Below are 19835 nucleotides of genomic sequence, written 5' to 3'. Positions count from 1 at the left end.
AAAGACATGCAGTATGCGATTTATACTTTAGCGGAAAAGCTTCGACAATAATGAAGTGTGACACTCCACCATCCTACCCTCTTCCAAATATCCCTAATCACACCATCAGCTAAAGATTTAATTAGTTTTGAGCTAAAACAGCAAGTAGTCACGTCATGACGTAACATTTCCTAATGCATCATACCATACCAATTGGTCTGTCATGAATCAACTCTTAGATTCATGAAGTTCGTATTATATATAGTAATGTTTTTGAGAAAAATATTGTATGTACTAAATTGAAATTCACAATAACACTCTCTTGTGAAACTTAGTTCAATTTTCACGCACAGGTTGATCTTACCCAGCTCTATGGGCGCTCGTGGGTGGATAAACAGAATTTAGTTTGAAGGCAAGACGACATGAAGAAAAAAAAACAGAACAATACCAATGTGGCATTTTCCTCGTAACAACCAAGTCCAAATTGCCACTTCTATATTATATCATATATATACGAGAGATATTGGCAAGGTGGATTCATCTATTCAAGAATCTCTTCATCATCTATATTTCCGAGTACTGATGAGCAAGGAATGGAGAAAAGATTGTTATTATTATTATTATTCCACTCCCCTATAAGCATCTCTAATACTTTGATTTGAACAATATAAAAATGTTTGCAACTGTAATAATTTGATTTGAACAATGTAAAAATTGACTTTGGGATAGCCTATTTGAATAACCAGGAGGCTGACTCAAATGAGGCAAATTGACAACATTCACTCCACGAACAAAAGGTTGTGTCTTTAAAAGACTTTGCTAATATATTTGTAAGTTGTGTCTTTAAAAGACTTTGCTAATATATTTGTATGTTACAAATTTTAAAAATAATAATTTTAATATGTTGAGAGTGGGATTTGAACCCACGCCCTTTCGGACCAGAACCTTAATCTGGCGCCTTAGACCAACTCGGCCATCTCAACGTTGTGTTACTAGGAGTAATAATTCTAATTGGTAATTCTAGACCACCATCATACAAAGAGCAAAAATATTTATGCACCACACAACAATATACGAAAATTAAGTGATTTGCATATGACAAATATCTAGGTGAGTACGCATCACAGGAGCTATTCCAAGCAGGCTCCTTTCTTACCCATGCAAGCCATATTGTTGTTTCCTTTCTTACCCATGCAAGCCATATTGTTGTTATGCCCTATGCTGACTCTACCGTAAGCCTTATCCCCCTAGCTTTTATGGTAACAAACCCATGGATATCCCATGGGTTTCACCGAATGTATCATCTCCTGAGAAGAAAATATGGTCGCTGTGTTCACCTGTTAGGAACAGAGTCTCCTTGCTTGATGTCCCCATAACCAAGATACTGAAAGCAATTTTATAGCAGTCATCAAACAAATTACCTGTGTGATGCTGCAAGCAAAAACATCTGACCAATGCAATGGGAAAGCTATGCAGGACAGTTGTATCTTATTTACAGTGAAGTTTTAGTGATAGGGGTTGCAAATCCATGCATCAAATTCAACTACATTTTTATTAGGGTTTGGAACAACTGAAATAGGATGTACCATAGTTGCAAGACCTAATCAGATTGCAGCAGCCAAATGCTTTGGAACTACATAACAAGGTTCTTATATGCTTACCTAAAGCAATCTAAAATTGTTTCACAGATGCTTGAATTCTATTCCAATAAAATAGTTAGCTATTACACAAGTTATTTCAGTCTTACCACAGTCAGTCTGGAATTGGCGGAGCGATATTTGATAAAGGTGTAAAAGTACAAGGAGTTTGCAGTTTGCTGCCATTAAAAAGAACAGGAACCAATGATTAAGCTCCTAAGATTCCAGAATTATCACTCTTAAGACATGTTTGGTCGATTGGATATAAGACAAAGGATTCCTATTAACACAAACACACCTTGCGACTCAATACTGGAGTAGCTTCTCCAAGAAAGATTTCACCTCTCAAAAAAACTCATTTCAATACACAAACAGGATAACGCTGTAAATGTAGGTAACCATAAAGCAAAGGCATCAAAACCCCACTCCACTATTAAAAGACATTTGAAGAACTTAAGGATATCATGGATGATTGAAAACACTCTTTAATCAACATTCCTTAAGTGAACCTTCAGTTTTGATGTCTGTGCCCACTTGACTGCCTCTCTCTCTCCAGGTATCCAATTGTCATAAAAAATATTCTATAGTTGAATTTTTATTAGGTGAAGCAGACCAGTACTTGGAGTCCTTGGCAAATGATAACAGCAGTAGTAGTAGCAGTAGCAGCAGTATACAAGTATTGGAATTCTTAGGGAAGTCAGCGCATCTGTACTGAATGGGGAAGCACATAATTATTTGTACTAGTATATAAGACCACAACTCCCATGAGGCTGTGAAAGGATGTCAAGCATGTTTCACCTCAAAAGCTAATAAATACATCACTTGTCAGCAAATATGCTTTATAGTAACTTGTATTTTAAGAAGAGGGAGGAGAGTTCAACTAAACAAAAATTGTTTATGCCACCAGAAAAAAAAAATTGAGCGGGGGGCAGCTAAATGACTGTCTATACAAAATCGGCCAAGACCATCCAGAAATATATGGATTTCCAATAGTATTTCACTCTTCCAGATTATAAGCTTACAGAAGAGTTACTTCTCTACATAATAAATTGAATAAATCAATTTAAGCACAGAATATGTGCAAAAATTGGTAAAATAGTTGGAGACTCTTTTTCTTAAGAAAAAGATGCAGACATCTGGTTCAAACAAGGCAGCACTCTCCATCATATGATGCCAAGTGGTATGACATATAGTATCATCTTAAGGAATGCATCCTTCAATCTCACAAAAATATGCTTCTCTCAACAACAGATTTGAAGGAAATAGGTACATTCTCAATAAAGATGTTAATATTTTTCGCTCTGATCAGAGATTCAATAATTATAGTCTCAGGAAGAAAGGTCATAGAGTAAATAAATCATGGAAGGGTGGTGTGCAGAGGTAGTTGCTGTTTCCTAATCTTTATTTTGGGCAGTTACAGACTTAAAACCCAATCCAAAAAGGCTAAAGTCTCGTCAATCATACTAAATGCAGTTAATATAAATTCTGTGACCATTTATTTAGATTCCAAACAATACCTTCAAGAAAAATACATCATGTAATAAAAGGTATGAAAGAGATGTTTATGCTGTCAGCAGCATTACTTCATAAAACACCAAAATGCATAAGAAAAGAGAACCGTCACTATTTTGCCACTCTATTTCATTATTCAACTAAATCAATTGCTATCTTGTCTGGCATCTTTACAAGAGAAGCAACACCTTTACAGATTAGAATACAATTGAAGACTTGTGCACCGCAACCAAAATGACTAACCTAACATTTATGAACTTTTAACATCTTGTCATCAGCAGCACCAGATAGTAACTTGAACCTTCCTCTAGTTTTATCTCAGATATTCATGGGACTCAGAAATACCATACATAATATTCATGAAGCCAAATGTTTTTTCTTAAATTAAAAACATTTAGGTCATATAACATTAAAATTTCAACATGAATAGATACAGACTACATAACTGAAAAGCATACATCGACAATCTAATCGCCTCATAACAGACGAACCTCTAGGCAACACAAACGTTCTCATGAATCATGTCCATGAAAAGGAAAAAAACTGCAGTGGTGTTCTCTCATTCAGAAGTTTAAATTTAGCACACAAAGGGCTTGAAATCCCCAAGTTATTCATTGTTCCTAAATGAAGTTGATAAGTTACACCAAACACAGACCATTCCTTCAACAAAATCTCTTTGTTGCTTCATAATCAATTCCACTTTCTTTCTCATCCTTCTTAGGAAAAGGATAAGTTAGAAACAATAGTTGGAATTCACTTACTTGACTCGCCCCTCTGCAACTCCCCATCTCGAACCTCTGCCAATGCCACCGGTGCTGCCTCATTCCCCATCAGCCTCCTCTTCTCCTCCCCCTTCTCCTTCTCCACCTTCTGCGATCCTGTCAACCTCGCCAGCACCACAAACGACATCCCACCCAACACATTGTTCATGCACCTCAGAGCCACCACCGACGCCTTAAACCCCGCCGGCGGCAGCACCTTCGCCATCAAAAACTCCACGCCATTCAACGTCTGGTACCGGAAATTGCTGCTGATACCCATATGCAACGCCCATGTCAGCGCATTTAACAGCGTCGGTGGCGGCTTATTGGGTGTTTCAAACTCAGGATCCATTTTTTTCCTCAACGCGATCAGCCCATTCGAAATTGCGGTCCCGGCGAGCCCGGCGGCGAAACCGACGGCGGCAAAGGTGGCACCTTTATAGACAAAAGTGCCCAGCCGGGAGAGGAGCGAGTAGGGGCCGGTCTCGAACATGTGGCTGGGGGGGCAGGCGGCGAAGACGCCGGGGAGGGTGACGGCGGCGGAGGCGGAGGTGGGGGCGAGGAGGTACATGAGGACGAAGTTGAGGATGGATCCCACGACGAGGGTGGAGAAGACGAAGTCGAGCTCGTTGAGGCCGAAGTTTGGGCGGGTGGCCATGTCGCCGAGGACGCAGGCGCTCACCCCGACGAGCTCCTCCATGAGGACCTTGAAAGGGAATTGGGGGTCGGCGGCGACCCGCGACCTCCATCCACTGAGGAGGAGAACGAGGGGGCCGGCAGCGCCATCAGAGGGCTCCTCGGGGAAGCCATCGCCTCCGCCGCCTCCACCACTCCCAGGGCGTTTTCCATCGCCGCCTCCCCCGCCGAGATCAGGGGCATCGGGTGAGGGGAAGGCGCGGCAGAGGTTAGGTTTTGAGGAGCTGAGGGAAAGGAGGGAAGAGGCGGCGGTGGCTGAGGAGGAGAAGAGGCGGGAGGAGGAGGGGAGGGAGATGGCCGGCAGGAAGGGGTTTCGGGCAGGGAGGCTGTGGTCTCCGGCGCGGTGAGCGGCAGAGACGTCGCGGACTTGGAAGTAGCGGAGGGGGACCGCCATGGCGTTTGGTTTCTTCCCTTGGGTGAGGAGACTGAGAGAGGGTTTACTTCTGGGTGTTCAAATGGATTTTTTTTTTTTTTTAAGTAATTAGATGTGCTAATTTCCCGTATCACGGGAGGAAAGCAGGTGACTGGATGCACACGGAAACATTTCAAACCTCATGAATCCAGACCGAAATGCCAGACAAGTTCAGCTATCTCTATTTTTGTTAAGAGCCCCAGGGGATCTGCTACCTTGATAGGAAGGCCGGTACATGGCCAAGATTCTGTCTCTCATACTACACTTGTCAAGTAACGTGCAACTATTTGGTAGATCATGGCCATGAATTAGAGTCTTCCTCTATAATCATCCATGCACCTCACAGATGTCAAATTTTATTGATGAGTTATTGAGGGCTTTTTTTTTTCAAATTCCATTTAGCTTTCTTTGAACATCTCCCATAGATTAAAAAAGAACATTGGATACTACCTTGATTGGTTCATTAAACCTTTTGTTCATTATTATGAAAAAATTTAAAAGAACTAGACAATAAGAAATGTTGAGGCAGTAGGCTTTTATGAGAGGAATCAAAAATTTGTGGCTTTGAGGTGTGTATAAACACTATCTTTAAGATTATGTGTCTCCACTCAAATGAGTTTGTTGCTGGGTTTGTGGCAAATTCCCTTCGTGATGCAACAAAGCCATCGGAAATCTACAGGCATCAATTTTAAAGATTTATCTTCGGAATTTCTCTACAAATCTGTAAACTTGACTAAAAAAAGAAGAGAGTCAGAGGAAGCATGGGAGTATGCTCTCAAATTTGTGATCAATAGCCTCTATTTATAGATATTGACACACCTATTCATGAAATGAATTGACTGTTCAAATGTACTTGTCTATGAGACAACGCGACTGTTAATATTGTTAAAAGGCATCACATTATGCACAGACAGTATGGTGTTATCAGACTTCAATTAGCTTTTTCCCTGGATAACATCCCGTTTATCAATGCACAACTACATGGTTAGATGGAATTTTCATTTTATTTAGAGAGAAGGCATCATTTCACATAGTACCACCTTGCTTGAGCGAAGGGTGGCTTCACATGAGTGATGCAAATAACAAAAACTACTTCAGCTGTCTAACTACGTCTAAAACCAAGATTGATTTTGTGGCACATCTATGCTCTATCTTGGCTTGGCCGTGTTGCTGATCTAGTCACCAAATTGCTAACCTACCATGACGCATTCATAAACATGTTCTTCACAAACCAAGTCATTTCATCACGACCGTCAATGTTGTATTAATCTTCAAGATAGCAGTCTCAGGTCCATGCCATAAAACATTGGATGAAAACAAAGAGCAGCGACTAGGGACCTAATGGTGCAAGGGTTCTCAGAAGACCCCATTGATAGGTCTATCATCACAAAGGAGATGAAACTTCCCAGCTCTCTCATGATGTTCATTCTCTAATAGGAGGAAGGTGTGTTGCAGGATCGACATTGGGGTTCAGGAGGACAGGTGAGATGGTTGAGAAGGATGAAGTGGACTTGGTGTTGCAAAGGACTGCCTTGGTGCTCAGGCACTAGAGCTGGGAACTGTCATCCACTCTTTGGTGATAGGCCTATTAGTGGGGGGCTTCTGGAACCCTTGCACCATTAGAACTGTAGTGGCTTCCCTATGGTTTCCATTAAATGTTTGAAGCCATGGACCTTGGCAGTTGCATTCTCCAGCATTGGTTTTGTAGCTGAAAAGCTTTGGCTGACACCATGACAAGATAGTGTGACTTAAAAGATCTGGAAGAAAAAAAAAAAAGGAGAAAGCATGGCAAGATAGACAGAAGAGAATGGGCTCTCCATGCGAGTCCTTTAACTTGCTATATAATAATGAGGTCACAAGAGATTAGATCATATAATAATGTTAACATGGTTGCAACAACTCATACAATGATTACAGCAATCTAACTATATATGGTGGTTACCACCGTATCACATAACAACTTATCCAACACATTATGAGACTGGCAAATCGCAAACAAATAACAAAATTAGGAAGGGGATTTCTCTTGGAATCAAAAAAACATTGGTAAATCAATTAAGGTTTAAGAGTAATAATGTTTTTGTATTTGGTTTTCATTTACAAATACATAACATTTCAGGAGAGATTTTAGAAAATCCTCCACGAATCATTCTTATGGAGGGAAACTAAGAGCAATTCAGAGGAGCATCTTATACTGGTACCTATGGGGATCGGACATTGATGTACATCAGTGGCGTGACTTCATTCTCTTAATTGGAGCGTACTTAATAATATATTTAGGATTCATTTTTTTTGGATAAAAATTTATCTAAAAAGTTATATATATGTTTAAATAAATATTTTTTAAAAATATTTAGAAAAAAATAATTTATCTATATTCTTTTATATATGAGAAAATGAAATTTGTTATCTATATTTTTTTGGATTATTATTTTTCTGAGTAAATTACTAAAATTTATCTATATTTTTCATAATACTTTATATGCTTTCTAAATTTAAAGAAAATAGATAACTAAATTATTGGATATTGAATAATGAAAATATTGAAAATAAGGATGAGATATTTTAGAAATAAAATTAAATATCTAATTTACTAGCTAATAAGAAAATGATTTAGCCATCCTTCGATGGATGAGATTTTCTTCCATTTTATAGATAAATATTATTTATAGAAAAATAACTTATGCATTTTGAAAAATGTGAGAATATAGATAAGTTGATCAAAAAAAAAGTTAATCAATTTTTTCATAATATTTATCCATCAAAGAATGGCCCTTATATATCTGAAAAATGATACGACTCATAGATGGTCAAGGAAAATGCATAGGTTGGCCTGGATTTCCTACATTTAGGTTGACTTCTACTAGTTCATGAACAACTCATCCAGCCAGGACAACTGATTTGGCGAGTCTTAATCAACCAATCCTTGAATTTGGTACCAATTCCCCCATGCCATGTGGCGTGAAAAAGCAATTTTATATGCATGCAGGGCTTTTCACTGCATTACTCTTCATCTTATAAAGATGAGGTATCTTTCTAGAAACTACAACAAGATATATACCATTGCGGCCAATCTCCTATTGCGCCTATCATCGGTGTGAGCTATCTGCAAAACAAGTCCACTGGCTGGAGTTGTGTCCGTCGAAAATCCTTCGATGCTTAAATCAGTGGAAAGTAGTCGAACAACAGATAATTTAGAATGACAGAATCTAGTCCAAAAGTATCCTACCATCGCTATTCTTTTACCTCCCTTTTATAGATAAAATATTACTAACCATCTGTAATAGTTAGGCATGTGGGATCTCGCTTATTCCAGCGTTATGTGATCGTGGGATGGACAGTTAATGCCCCCTGATAATCATGGTATGTTGCCATTACGCGTCTTTTGCGTTGGCGGTTTCTAATATGCCAACTATGTGTTGGTAATCTTAGCATACCGACTACATATCGGTGTCTCGAATGTGTCAACTGTACGTCGATCACACAGTCGATCGGATCGTTGAGATAAGTCGCTATTTGGGAGATAGTCGAGAGCCATCGCATATTAGTCGGGTTACCGATTGACAGCTGACAATGTCTCATGAAGCCGATATTATGTCGGATGATGAGCCTTGTAAATGCTATAGTCGAATTGAAATTTTTATGGTGATCCGGCTTTGGTTATCCATCACCAATTACCGACACAGTCAGAAAATCAAATGTGAATCAAAGGAAGCAAGTCCAATTGTCCCAACAGTTGCCCCCCACTCCCAAGTCCAAAGTGGCTCGTCATGTGGTCTGACACATGACTTGATATGTTGGACGATAAAAGTTATCACGTATCATCTCGAGCCCCAATTCTGTGATCGTTTCGCCTGTAAGTATTAATTAATGATCCTCTCGAAAGTCAAAAAATCTTCAGTTATTTTATCATTTCGATAATCGTGCGATCATCATTAGCACGTCTAATCGAAAAGATGGCTATTAATACTACAATCGGTTAGACGATCGGACAATCCGATCAATTTATTTTTGACCAATCGGTTGCCGCCATGCATCCAATAACTATTGGTCCCCGACTATTCACGCTGATAGTGCTGACGCGTCAGGATCAGATGGTAGGTGCGTTGAATGGTCTGAATGATGGTCGGTCCAGATATTGCCATGCATCAAGATTTGGGACAATCTTGTTTTGAATGAGTTCATCCCGATCGTCGGTGAGTTCTATATATATAAAATTGCTTTCTTCCTTTTGGATCTTCTACTGCTATTCTGAGAGCCTAAGGACTCGTTTTGCAACTGAGAGCTTTTCTGTTGCAACCGAGAGCTTCTCTATGGGTGTCAAGGGCTTCAAGGGTCCAAGAGTCATCTTCTTCCGTGTGTCTTTGTGGTCTCCAAGAATCCTATAGCTTTCAGGTTAGGCTACTCGTTTCTTTTCCTTCTTCCACTCCTTTGCCTTCTTTTAGATTTCTTTTCCACCATTGCCAATGGCCACTAGCAATAGGAAAGGGAAGGGTGAGGCTAAGGTTAGGGAAGAGAAAGACAGACCAGTAGATAGAGCCCCTAACCCTTTTCAGGGTAGTCAATCGGCTGATCTGATCGACAATTCTCTTTCGAGACCGACGGTGGAGGTTTCTTCTTTGATTGAGCCCGCAGTCGCTCAGCTCCGGAGGCAGTATTGCATCCCAGAGCAATTTTTCCGCACCTAGTTCGTATGTCCGAATGATTTCTCCTCCACTAGGTCACGTAGCTTTTTACTTAGAGAACCTTCGAGCTAGCCTCCATTTTTCGATTCTGGAGTTCATCTGGAATGTTTTTGACTATTACGGACTATGCCCAGTCCAATTTGCATCCAATTTCATTCGGCTTCTCACTAGTTTTGCTCTTCTCTATCATATGATCCCAACCAATCCTCGAGTAACTCTCTTCCGATCCTTCTTCATCCTCTGACCCCATCCTAAGGCCAAGGGTTGGTGGTTCTTTTGCCCAAGGAAGGGTTTGTCCTTCATTACCGGCCTTTCGTCTTCCGTCCATGATTGGAAGACTCAATTTTTCTTTGTCTCTTCTTCTCTACCATGGGGCTTTCTTTCCACCTAGAGAAATCTGAAGGTAAGCCCGAATGAAAATAATTGAGTCGATGCTGCTGACCGAGAAGACTTCCTCCAATTAAAGGACATAGAAGTCCCTCCACAAAACGAACTGTTGATGGAGTAGGCTCTTTTCGATGCCAGACTTGGTTTGGCATCCATCGCAGGTATAGCATAGTATAGCTCTTTCTTTTTTTCTTTTTCGTTTGATTTCAAATCTGTGACTAAGTTGTTATTGTCTTTTATTCGCAGCTATGGAATGACCATCAGTAGACGAGATCCAATGGTTTGCCATCAAGAAGAGGCCGACTATTGGTGCGGATCCCTCTCGGGTTCCAAAGAAGAGTCGAACCGACTGTAAGCCGATGGTGGCAAGCCAAACCGACACTACGTCGGTAGTCGCTCTAGAGTCCCGCGCTCAACCAATTATCGCACCGTCAGCTCTGACAGGGCTTCCACCCATCGAAGCACCTTCGCCTGTCAGGGAGACAAGCGGGCAAGATGATGTTGTTGTGGTTGTCAATTCAAAGCCGGCGAATGAGGGGCCGACTACCTCTCGCACACCGCCTATGCCCGTTCCAGAGCCGGCCAGCATGGGGCTGATGATGTCTCGGGCAACTCCCATGCCTGAATGGATGGGTGCTCCAATCGAATGACCATCTCCCCAGGAGCAAGGGAAGGCTCCAGCAGTTTCTGATGGCAGTGAGGCTCCGAAAGACGGGATTGAGCACTACAACATTCGAGTTCGCATTGGTGAGTTGGCATTGACGAACCTAAAGCTGGCAAAGTGGCTTTTGGAGGTTGCATTTCTCCCGACTAATCGAAAAAATAAGAAGAGCCAGATCATTGCCGACATATTTTTGTCTTACTACCCAACGATCCTCAGTGTAACTAGATATTCTATCTTCTGTTTGTCTTTTCTACACTTGCTTTTTCTAACTAAATTGCAGCTGTGAATGTTGAGAAAACTGTTATCGTCGAACATCTCCAAGCGACAACTGAGTGGGAGAAAGCGGTGGCTGAGCGAGAGAAGGACCAAGAGGAGATCTCCCATATGAAGGCCGAGTTGGAGTCAGCCCGAGCTAAATTAGGGTCGGCTCAGTAGACTGTCAAGTCTCAGGAGTTTCGAATCAAAAAGAAGAAGCATGAGGTTAATCAACTCCGAAAGAAACATAATGGTTGCACTAAAGAACTGGAGGAAGAATGAAAAAAGCATCGGCTCACCGAAGCACGGCTAACACCGATTGATGCGGAGTCGATGTCTGTGAAGGAGGAGGCACGAACTGCCTAGGAGGCTCTCAGTCAGGCCAATTCGGATTATAAGAAGATAGAAGACTTCAAGAACGAAATCCTCGAGGGCAGCCACAAGACCTACTGGATTGGGTATGCGGACGATCAAAACACAGTTGAGGAACTCTATTCGGAGCTGGTCTAAGTAGCATCACAATTTCGACCCAGGAGGAGAGGCCATTTGAGGTAGCACCAATTGCTGAAGGAGCTACCCTGACTGATGAAGTTACACCGACTGCTGTAGAGGCTACCCCAGCTGTAGAGGAAGTCACATCAACATCAGTCGAAGTTGAGCCTGCCACTGTTGAAGGCCAAGAGACCGAAGTTGCGGTGACTATCAATACAGTGGAGGAGGAGATCGATTGATAGTCGGTGTAGATATTATAGGTTTATCTTTTTCATTATCGGATGGTGGTCTAATTTTTATTTTTGTATCTGGACTTTGATCCAATTTTGTAATCCCTTCTTTGACAAATGAATAAAAAATTTTCTAAGTGTTGAACCTTTTGTGTGCAATCATCTTTCATGATAGGTAATTGCTGTCAACGTAGTCGAATAGTAGTTTTAGAGATTGTCAAATGTCCTTCGATACATTGTTCCGCTCGATCGTTATCGAATCAGTATTTTATTCTACTCGACCGTAGTTGAGCTGGCATTATTGGATTTTGGAGTTTGGTGCATACATATATGTTTCAAAACTTTTATTTTCTAAACACCGCAGTGGAGAATAAGATTAAAATATTTTTAATCTGAATTTTGCATGCATAAAAAATATAAAATCACATGGATCTATTTCATATGTTGAAATTGATATATGCTGAAATTCAAATTGTGATCAAATCACATACCCGTTTCGCAATTTCTTTCTTCAAAACTAGATCTAGAAAAGATGAAGCTCTCTGTTAGCCGTGCAAGTACAAATGTCTGGCCTCTACGAGTATCTACTCGGGATCAGTCTAGAACAGCCTTCTATAATCTGAATTTTGATTCTCCAAAATTCAGCCTATTGAATCTGAATGAAGTCTGGATCGAGATCAACACTTGATCTTTCTCCTTGATCTTCTTCTTCTCCTCTTCTCCAGAGTTTCTCCTTGCTATGTGCTACTACCAGATACTAAAAACTAGCAAGAAAAAGATACCCAAATTCCTTTGGACATAGAACTCCTTGGGATGCACGTCCCAAGGAAGGGGTGTATAGAACACCCAAGAGAAGAGAAAGGGAGAGGAAGAGAGGACGTGGAGAGAGCCTTTGGGTGTAAAGGGCTGCTGATTTTTATGCTCTAGGAACCTTAGGGAGGTCCCTTTAAATAGGCATAAAGATTGAATCCTATTCAATCTCATAATACAAGTCCTACTTGCATTAGGATTTCTATTAACTTAAGTTATCCAACTTACATTAGAAAGTCCATTAGGCGCTAACTATTGGAGCCCTTGCACTCATAATTAGACACTCTCTTTTGCACCCAAGAGATACCTCATATGAAAATCAAAAGCCCTCTAATTAATGGACACGCCCAAATTGATCAAATCAAAATGACATCCCATAATAACTGTCAAGGAGATTCATAAGAGACTTGCACCCTTAATTTATATAATTCATAATCTTAGACACCCAACAATTGCAGTCTCATAAATTTTATTCATATAAGTTATTAGCAAGTAATTAAGTTAGAATTATCTTATCAAATAAGTAATCTCAATAGAAGAAGAATTAGGTCTAACCATGTGCTAGCAAGATTACCATGAATCCAATAAATTTATCTAAACCCAATTGACACTTCATAAGCTTAATTACTTATTCCAGACCTAATCCCTTTGTTGTGTGACCTCATAGGTTCAATTCTATCTAATAGTGAGACATACAATAATCTCTATCATCGTATCATTGAAACTCTTTTCAATGGATTAGAATAATTTTACTCTAACTCAACAAGGATTGTCGATCCAGAACAACCCTAGTGAGCTCTCACAATTCACTAATGACACCTAGCAGTATGTAGTGACAATCCAGTAGAAATGAAATGAACCTCTAGGTGTAGTTAACGTGTGATTTAGTCTCTCTATCGTGAGTCTCAATTAGATGGTAGGTCATGGATAAATCGTCAAACCTCAACATCGGTCATATAATAGATTCAATCGACTTAAGTCCATATGTGATTCTATGAAAATTTTTTTCCATCAATCACACTGCTATAACCATAGACTTAAAGACTCAGCCTCTTAAATTTCATAGGACTACTCCCTTCTGCTAGGATGATAGATCCCATCTTGATGCACATCCCACTTCTATAGTGGACCAACTGTCGCCAACATCCACTACAAGGGCTCCTTGAGATCCATGTTGATGTGTCAATCAAACTCCAACAGTCTCACTGCGAGCAGTAGTGTCAACTCAGGTCAAAAGATCAGTCATACAACTGCAGCATTGAAAAAATCACTAACGAGTAAGCAAATATCTATGTGACTTCTTGTGTTGGTCACGCTCAGTACTAGTTGTTCTCTAACAACCATCGCACTCTCACTCCAGTGTCTCTATACTGCAGACTTGAGACCTATATGTTCGAAGGAAGCGATTTGTGCACTGATCTATCTAGATCAATCACTATCTTCATGATGATCTTATGACCAGGAGCAATTTAAGAATCAACCATCAATGACATATGCCTCAAATTCTCAACTTTTTAAAAATATGTGTCATCATCTTGTTAATCTCTTAAATGATTCATGGACATATAGACATCAATGGTAATATAACTGTCCAGTAAGTACAAAATCATGTCTTAAAGATATGAAATGTGTCAAGCAAGATTGACTTCTAGAGCATACATTTAACAATCTCCCACTTGCACTAAAGTCAATCTGCCATGTATCAAGCCCTATCTTCACAAGACAGGCTATAGTCTTAGGCTAGCCAAGTAACTTAGCAGTAGGTCATCTACATCACATGTGGAGTTTGCTCTTTGCATCTCTATATATTTCTACTCGAGATAGTCGCATGTTCTGCTGTTCTATGTGCTTGGATATCTGGTGAGGCCTAGGCTCCTTAGCAAGGGCTATGGTATTATTATCTTTGCAGTATAGTGTCACGACATCTGATCGTATGACAACTAATTCTGCAACTAACATTACAACCAGAATATATCCTACACATCTACAGTGTACTCAGCTTCTATTGATCGATTATTTGGAATCCTTTCAAGATATCGACATAGAAACACATCCATGATGTAGATATTCTACCATCAACATCAGACATAAAATCTAAATTGGTGTATCCTCCCACTCCTAACTTTGATCCTTCTCCGAACATGTCCTCGGTTCTTCTTAAGAGCTTAAGGATATTTTCACAACAATCCAGCACTCACAGTCTGGATACAACTGATATCTACTTGTGACAATCACGATATAAATAGTTCAAGTACTTTATGGAATACAACTATGTCCAAGAGGGTAGCAGATCCTTCTCTGAGATTTCTATACGAAATACTTTCAGCATCCGATTTCTGTACTTTATCTGTGAAAATATAAGCATCCAATTGCATCTATCTCTATAGATCTTTAGGATACTCACTTTATGTCTTTCATGGAGAAATCTATATTCAACCATATTTTAATCGATGTCAGAATTAGACACTCCCACTGACCTTTTTGAAATCTATAATTTCTTATATCTGATCAAACAATTTGATCATATCATTGAAATGAATATTCCAACTCTAAGGGTATTGTGGTCTTTGTGATCACCTATCATAAAAAGTGAAATTCATAGGCTATTTCATATAGAAATCTTCAAAAGATCTCTACTCAGAAAAGCTATTTCACATCTTTTCTTGGAGTCGATATCTCACATCGCCTTGTTATAGGTTCTGGGATCATTTCTATGTTCCCTAACTCCTATGAAAAATGATTTTCTCTACATCCTCTGTTAAGCATACTCAAGTACCTTTCAAAAAAATTAGAGATCCTACTACGTGTACGAGGTGGAGGAGAAATACACGTCTACTAGCTCATGATTAATATGTTCTTAAGGTCCCAAGGCTCCCTGCTCTTCAGAGACACTCTTTTAAAGCTTAACTTTTCTCCCACTGCTTCATCTTGATTAAAGAGTTTTTCAAGTAGATAGCATTGAGTCACAATCATATTGTAATCACATCAAAAAGTAATATCTTAAACTCTTTTAGAAAGAGATTTATAGACCTATCCTCTAACATATCCACCTACTGTTCTAGACACAGGCTGGACATCCTTAAATCTCAAAATAATTAAGATTCAGTTCTCATCATGTCATATCTTATATGGTGTGGTAGGAACAGGTTTAGAGAGAACCTAATTTCATAGAAATAAAGTATATCCCTAAAGAAATATAAATAAATCAGTGAATTTTATTATGGATCAGATCATATCTCATATAGCCCCATGGCTCTTCTTATCTCATTGAGCTGAGATTTACTAAGAGGGGTCCAATATGAAACAATGCCATTTTATGAGATAATCGAAAAAAAAATTTCAATGATATTGCATCCTCGATTCGATCGAGGTACCTTTAGAAAATTTTTGATTTATTTCTCTACTTACATCTGAATTCTTTGAACCTTTCAAAAATTTCAGATTTGTATCTCATATATAAAGTAGAGACAACTCTTTGGTTAGCACATCACATGGGCTACACACATCAAATGTGTACAAGAATAAGTATCTCAGTGGTCTTTTTCTTCTCGTCTCACAAGAGTAGCTTGGTCATATTTCTTCAAAGAGATGATGCACAAACTAGATTTGACTCAACAGTCAATAAGCTTAAGTCCATATTTTTTCAGTTTGTTGATCATTTCTTCTCCAATATGACTTAGCTATAGGTTTTACATATACTTTAAATTTTATCTCAATTTTGGATCTCTCAAATCCAATGACATTCACTGATTGCTCAATTAAGTTTACATATGCATCAACATACAAATGATAGAGACTGTCTTTAAGAACTAAATCTAAACGATGATCACAAAGGACAGATATCCATGGCCGCAGCAGCAACTGTTGCCCTATAGCCAATTCAAGGGTTACTTCCTCAGCCCTCTACCTTCCCATCGACTCTACACTAGAGTCTGTAGCTCAACTAGGAGAAGAAAAAATTATAAGGATAGTATTGAGCAATTTCGACATATCTACTCTAGGTATATCTTTGTTTCTTGAGGCTCTCTAGGTATTTATCTCTGATCTCTTTCAAGGTTCCTTTGTTATCAACACTTTGCCCAATTCAGATAAAGTACCATGATGGTCTTTCATATGGTAGTTTATCATAAACTATCCATATAAACTAATCAGGAATTACAGGATCAAATCCATAAGCAATCCTTTATGCATAGTCATGTCGAGCCTTTTAAGCTCTTTAATATCCTCGATCATTATCAAATAACGATCATAGACTGACTGTCTATCATGTATGTATCACATGCACTGTACGACTCTGATCATCTCACAACACTTATGGATGAATCAACATATCGTTGGCAGTGTACATGTACTCATGTATAGCACCTATCTTTATTGTCATTGTCCATCCACTCATCAGATATAGCTCCTTGACTATGGGTTGGACGGGTTGTTAACATTAGAATAATGTGGTAGAGAACATTGCTTAATTTTTTAAAATTAAGAATAATTCTTAAGTTTGTAAGCCAGTCTATGTACTCGATTATGATTAATTTTAGGATTCAAGCTAGAGGATTGGAAGCTGACACAATGAACAGCAGAGACAAAGATTCTAATTGGATATTTATACTTATTTTATAATTTTGCTCTAAAAATTTTTAGATGTAAAAAGATACTCCCACTATTTTATCAGAACTTCCACACTCTCCGGATGGAGAAATAAAAATTCTAACGCGACAATCGAGCTTTTAGTGGATGCTGCGGTCCCATCGATGTCGTGCACCTCACCTAACAGTTATTAGTAATATAAATAAACACCGATGCGTGGACAACTTTTTGCCCAGATGCTTCTCTAAGCATATTGCAGCCACTTGATCTCTAAGTCATGTAGGCTCACCTAACAATTATTGCCCGCACTTCTTAGTTAAGTCAGACTCATCATTCATAAGCAGGAGTAAAGCCATCATTGGGTCTCTCACCTAACAGTTATTGGACCCAACCCCATGTTTACCCAGCAGCAACCCTTTGATAATAGAGTGGTTGCATGTTTTCGATGCAACTGAACTACTATGACCAGTCGAGAACTATCAATGTCGGTAGCATGCCCGCACATATACAATGGTGGAAGATCTTGGACTTAATATTTTGTGGAGAGATTTGGATTTAGGTCTCATCTAATCAGTCATGAGATTTAGATTTAGGTCTCCTCTAATCAGTCATCACATAACTGATATAATTGACATGAGCTAAATCAAACCACCAAGCAACCATATTTGTGACTCAATCTTTCAAATTGGCCAGATAAGTAGAGATTAGTGGAGGTCCTCCCATTTCTTTCTTTAGAGTACATCAATAAATTGAACAGATAAGCAAACAGAACTAATTAAATAACCACCTTTCAATTACTTACCTTGGACACCAATTGGACAATTGATCAAAATTAATTAGCTCAAGTGAATCGGGCTCAAATCAACAAGTCAAATTAGATCTTTAGGTTAATCGATTCTACATATGAGACTCAATCAATTTGATCAACAATAATTGTATAATCATTAACTTAATTTATTTAACTCAATTTAACATGACTCGAATTAACCAATTACTTAATCAAATTAGATCCATATGACTCAAATCAATAACCTTAGACATAATCCTATTACATGACTTAATTTTTTATTTTTTTATGATCAAAATTCTTATGCACAAATATAAAATTCAGATTCTAAAATCATATTTCAGATCTAAATACTTTACATGAAAGTAAGTATTAAAATATAAAAATAATTTTTAAGTTCTAATGTACAAACATATATCACATATATGCATGTAAAATCAGATCTTAAATAAAATTTCAGATCTAAACATGATATCATATATCTCATATACTAATCGTAGATCAGATTAAAGTCAAATTTATGATCTAAATATACAATCATATATCATACATATGAATCAAAATTTAGATCACAAAAAATTCAGTTTTCATGCATGTATCTATTTCACATGAACTAGAACTCTTTCTAGAACAATTTTCAGATCTATGCATGCATCAACATATCAACTATATATTTTAAAATTAAATCTAAAATTAAATTTTAAATTTAAAAATCCATCCATACATCTCATATATCAAAAAAAAATTGATTTTAAATTTTTTTAAAATATATATATATTAAAATTCAGCATATGAAAATCCGTGGCTCTGATATCATTATTGAATTTTGGAGATTGGTGCATGCATATATGTTTCAAAATTTTTATTTTTTAAATACTGTAGTAGAGAATAAGATTAAAATACTTTTAACCTAAATTTTACATGTATAAAAAATATAAAACTATATGAATCTATTTCATATGCTGAAATTGATATATGCTGAAATTTAGATTGTGATCAAATCATATATCTGTTTCGTAATTTTTTTCTTCAAAACTGAATTTGAAAGAGACGAGGCTCTCTGTTAGCTATACAAGTATCCAGCCTCTAGAGTATCCACTCAGGATCAGTCTGAAACAGTCCTCTTTAATCTGAATTTTGATTCTTTAAAATTTAGCATGCTGAATCTGAACGAAGCTTGGATCGCGATCAACACTTGATTTTTCTCCTTGATCTTCTTCTTCTCCTCTTCTCTATAGTTTCTCTTTGCTATGTACTGCTATCAGATACTAGAAATCAGTAAGAAAGAGGTGCCCAAATTTTTTTAGGCATGGAACTCCTTGGGACGTACGTCTTAAGGAAGGGGTGTATAGAACACCCAAGAGGAGAGAAAGGGAGAGGAAGAGAGGGCATAGGGAGAGCTTTTGGGTGTGAGGAGCTGCTAATTTTTATGCTCTAGGGACCTTAGGAGAGGTCCCTTTAAATAGGTATAAGGATTGAATCTTATTCAATCTCATAATACAAGTCTTACTTGTAATAGAATTCCTATTAACTTAAGTTATCCAACTTACATTAGGAAGTCCATTAGGCGCCAACTATTGGAGCCCTTGCACCCATAATTAGACACCTTCTTTTGTACCCAAGAGACACCCCATATGAAAATCAAAAGCCCTTTCATTAATGGACACGCTCAAATTGATCAAATCAAAGTGGCGCCCCATAATAACTATCAAGGAGATTCATAAGGGACTTGCATCCTTAATTTATATGATCTATAACCTTAGACACCCCACAATTAGAGTTTCATGAATCTTATTCATGTAGGTTATTAGTAGGTAATTAAGTTAGAATTATCTTATCAAATAAGTAATCCCAACAGAAAGAAGAATTGGATCCAACCATGTGCTAGCAAGATTACCATGAATCCAATAGGTTTTTCTAAACCCAATTGACACTTCATAA

The 19835-nt window shown here is 38.3% G+C and overlaps 1 protein-coding gene and 1 non-coding gene across 2 annotated transcripts; both read right to left on the bottom strand.

Moving 5' to 3' along the window:
* Positions 1 to 881: 881 nt before the first annotated feature.
* Positions 882 to 962, bottom strand: TRNAL-AAG (transfer RNA leucine (anticodon AAG)). The gene has a single exon. It is a non-coding gene; the product is annotated as a tRNA-Leu (tRNA).
* Positions 963 to 3484: 2522 nt separating this feature from the next.
* On the bottom strand, positions 3485 to 5067 carry LOC105052395 (protein RETICULATA-RELATED 3, chloroplastic). The gene has a single exon (XM_010933190.4). It carries the CDS (start codon positions 4977 to 4979, stop codon positions 3882 to 3884), a length of 1098 nt encoding a protein of 365 aa, XP_010931492.1. The 5' UTR covers positions 4980 to 5067; the 3' UTR covers positions 3485 to 3881.
* Positions 5068 to 19835: the final 14768 nt, after the last annotated feature.

This window comes from Elaeis guineensis, chromosome 10, assembly GCF_000442705.2.
Source record: "Elaeis guineensis isolate ETL-2024a chromosome 10, EG11, whole genome shotgun sequence".
Taxonomy (NCBI): Eukaryota; Viridiplantae; Streptophyta; class Magnoliopsida; order Arecales; family Arecaceae; genus Elaeis; species Elaeis guineensis.
Note: the sequence above shows the minus strand (reverse complement) of the source record. Positions and strands in the feature narration are given on the sequence as shown.

What these genes read in the sequence shown, in the direction of transcription:
- LOC105052395 (XM_010933190.4), bottom strand. Translation starts at nt 4,979, where the DNA reads ATGGCGGTCCCCCTCCGCTACTTCCAAGTCCGCGACGTCTCTGCCGCT.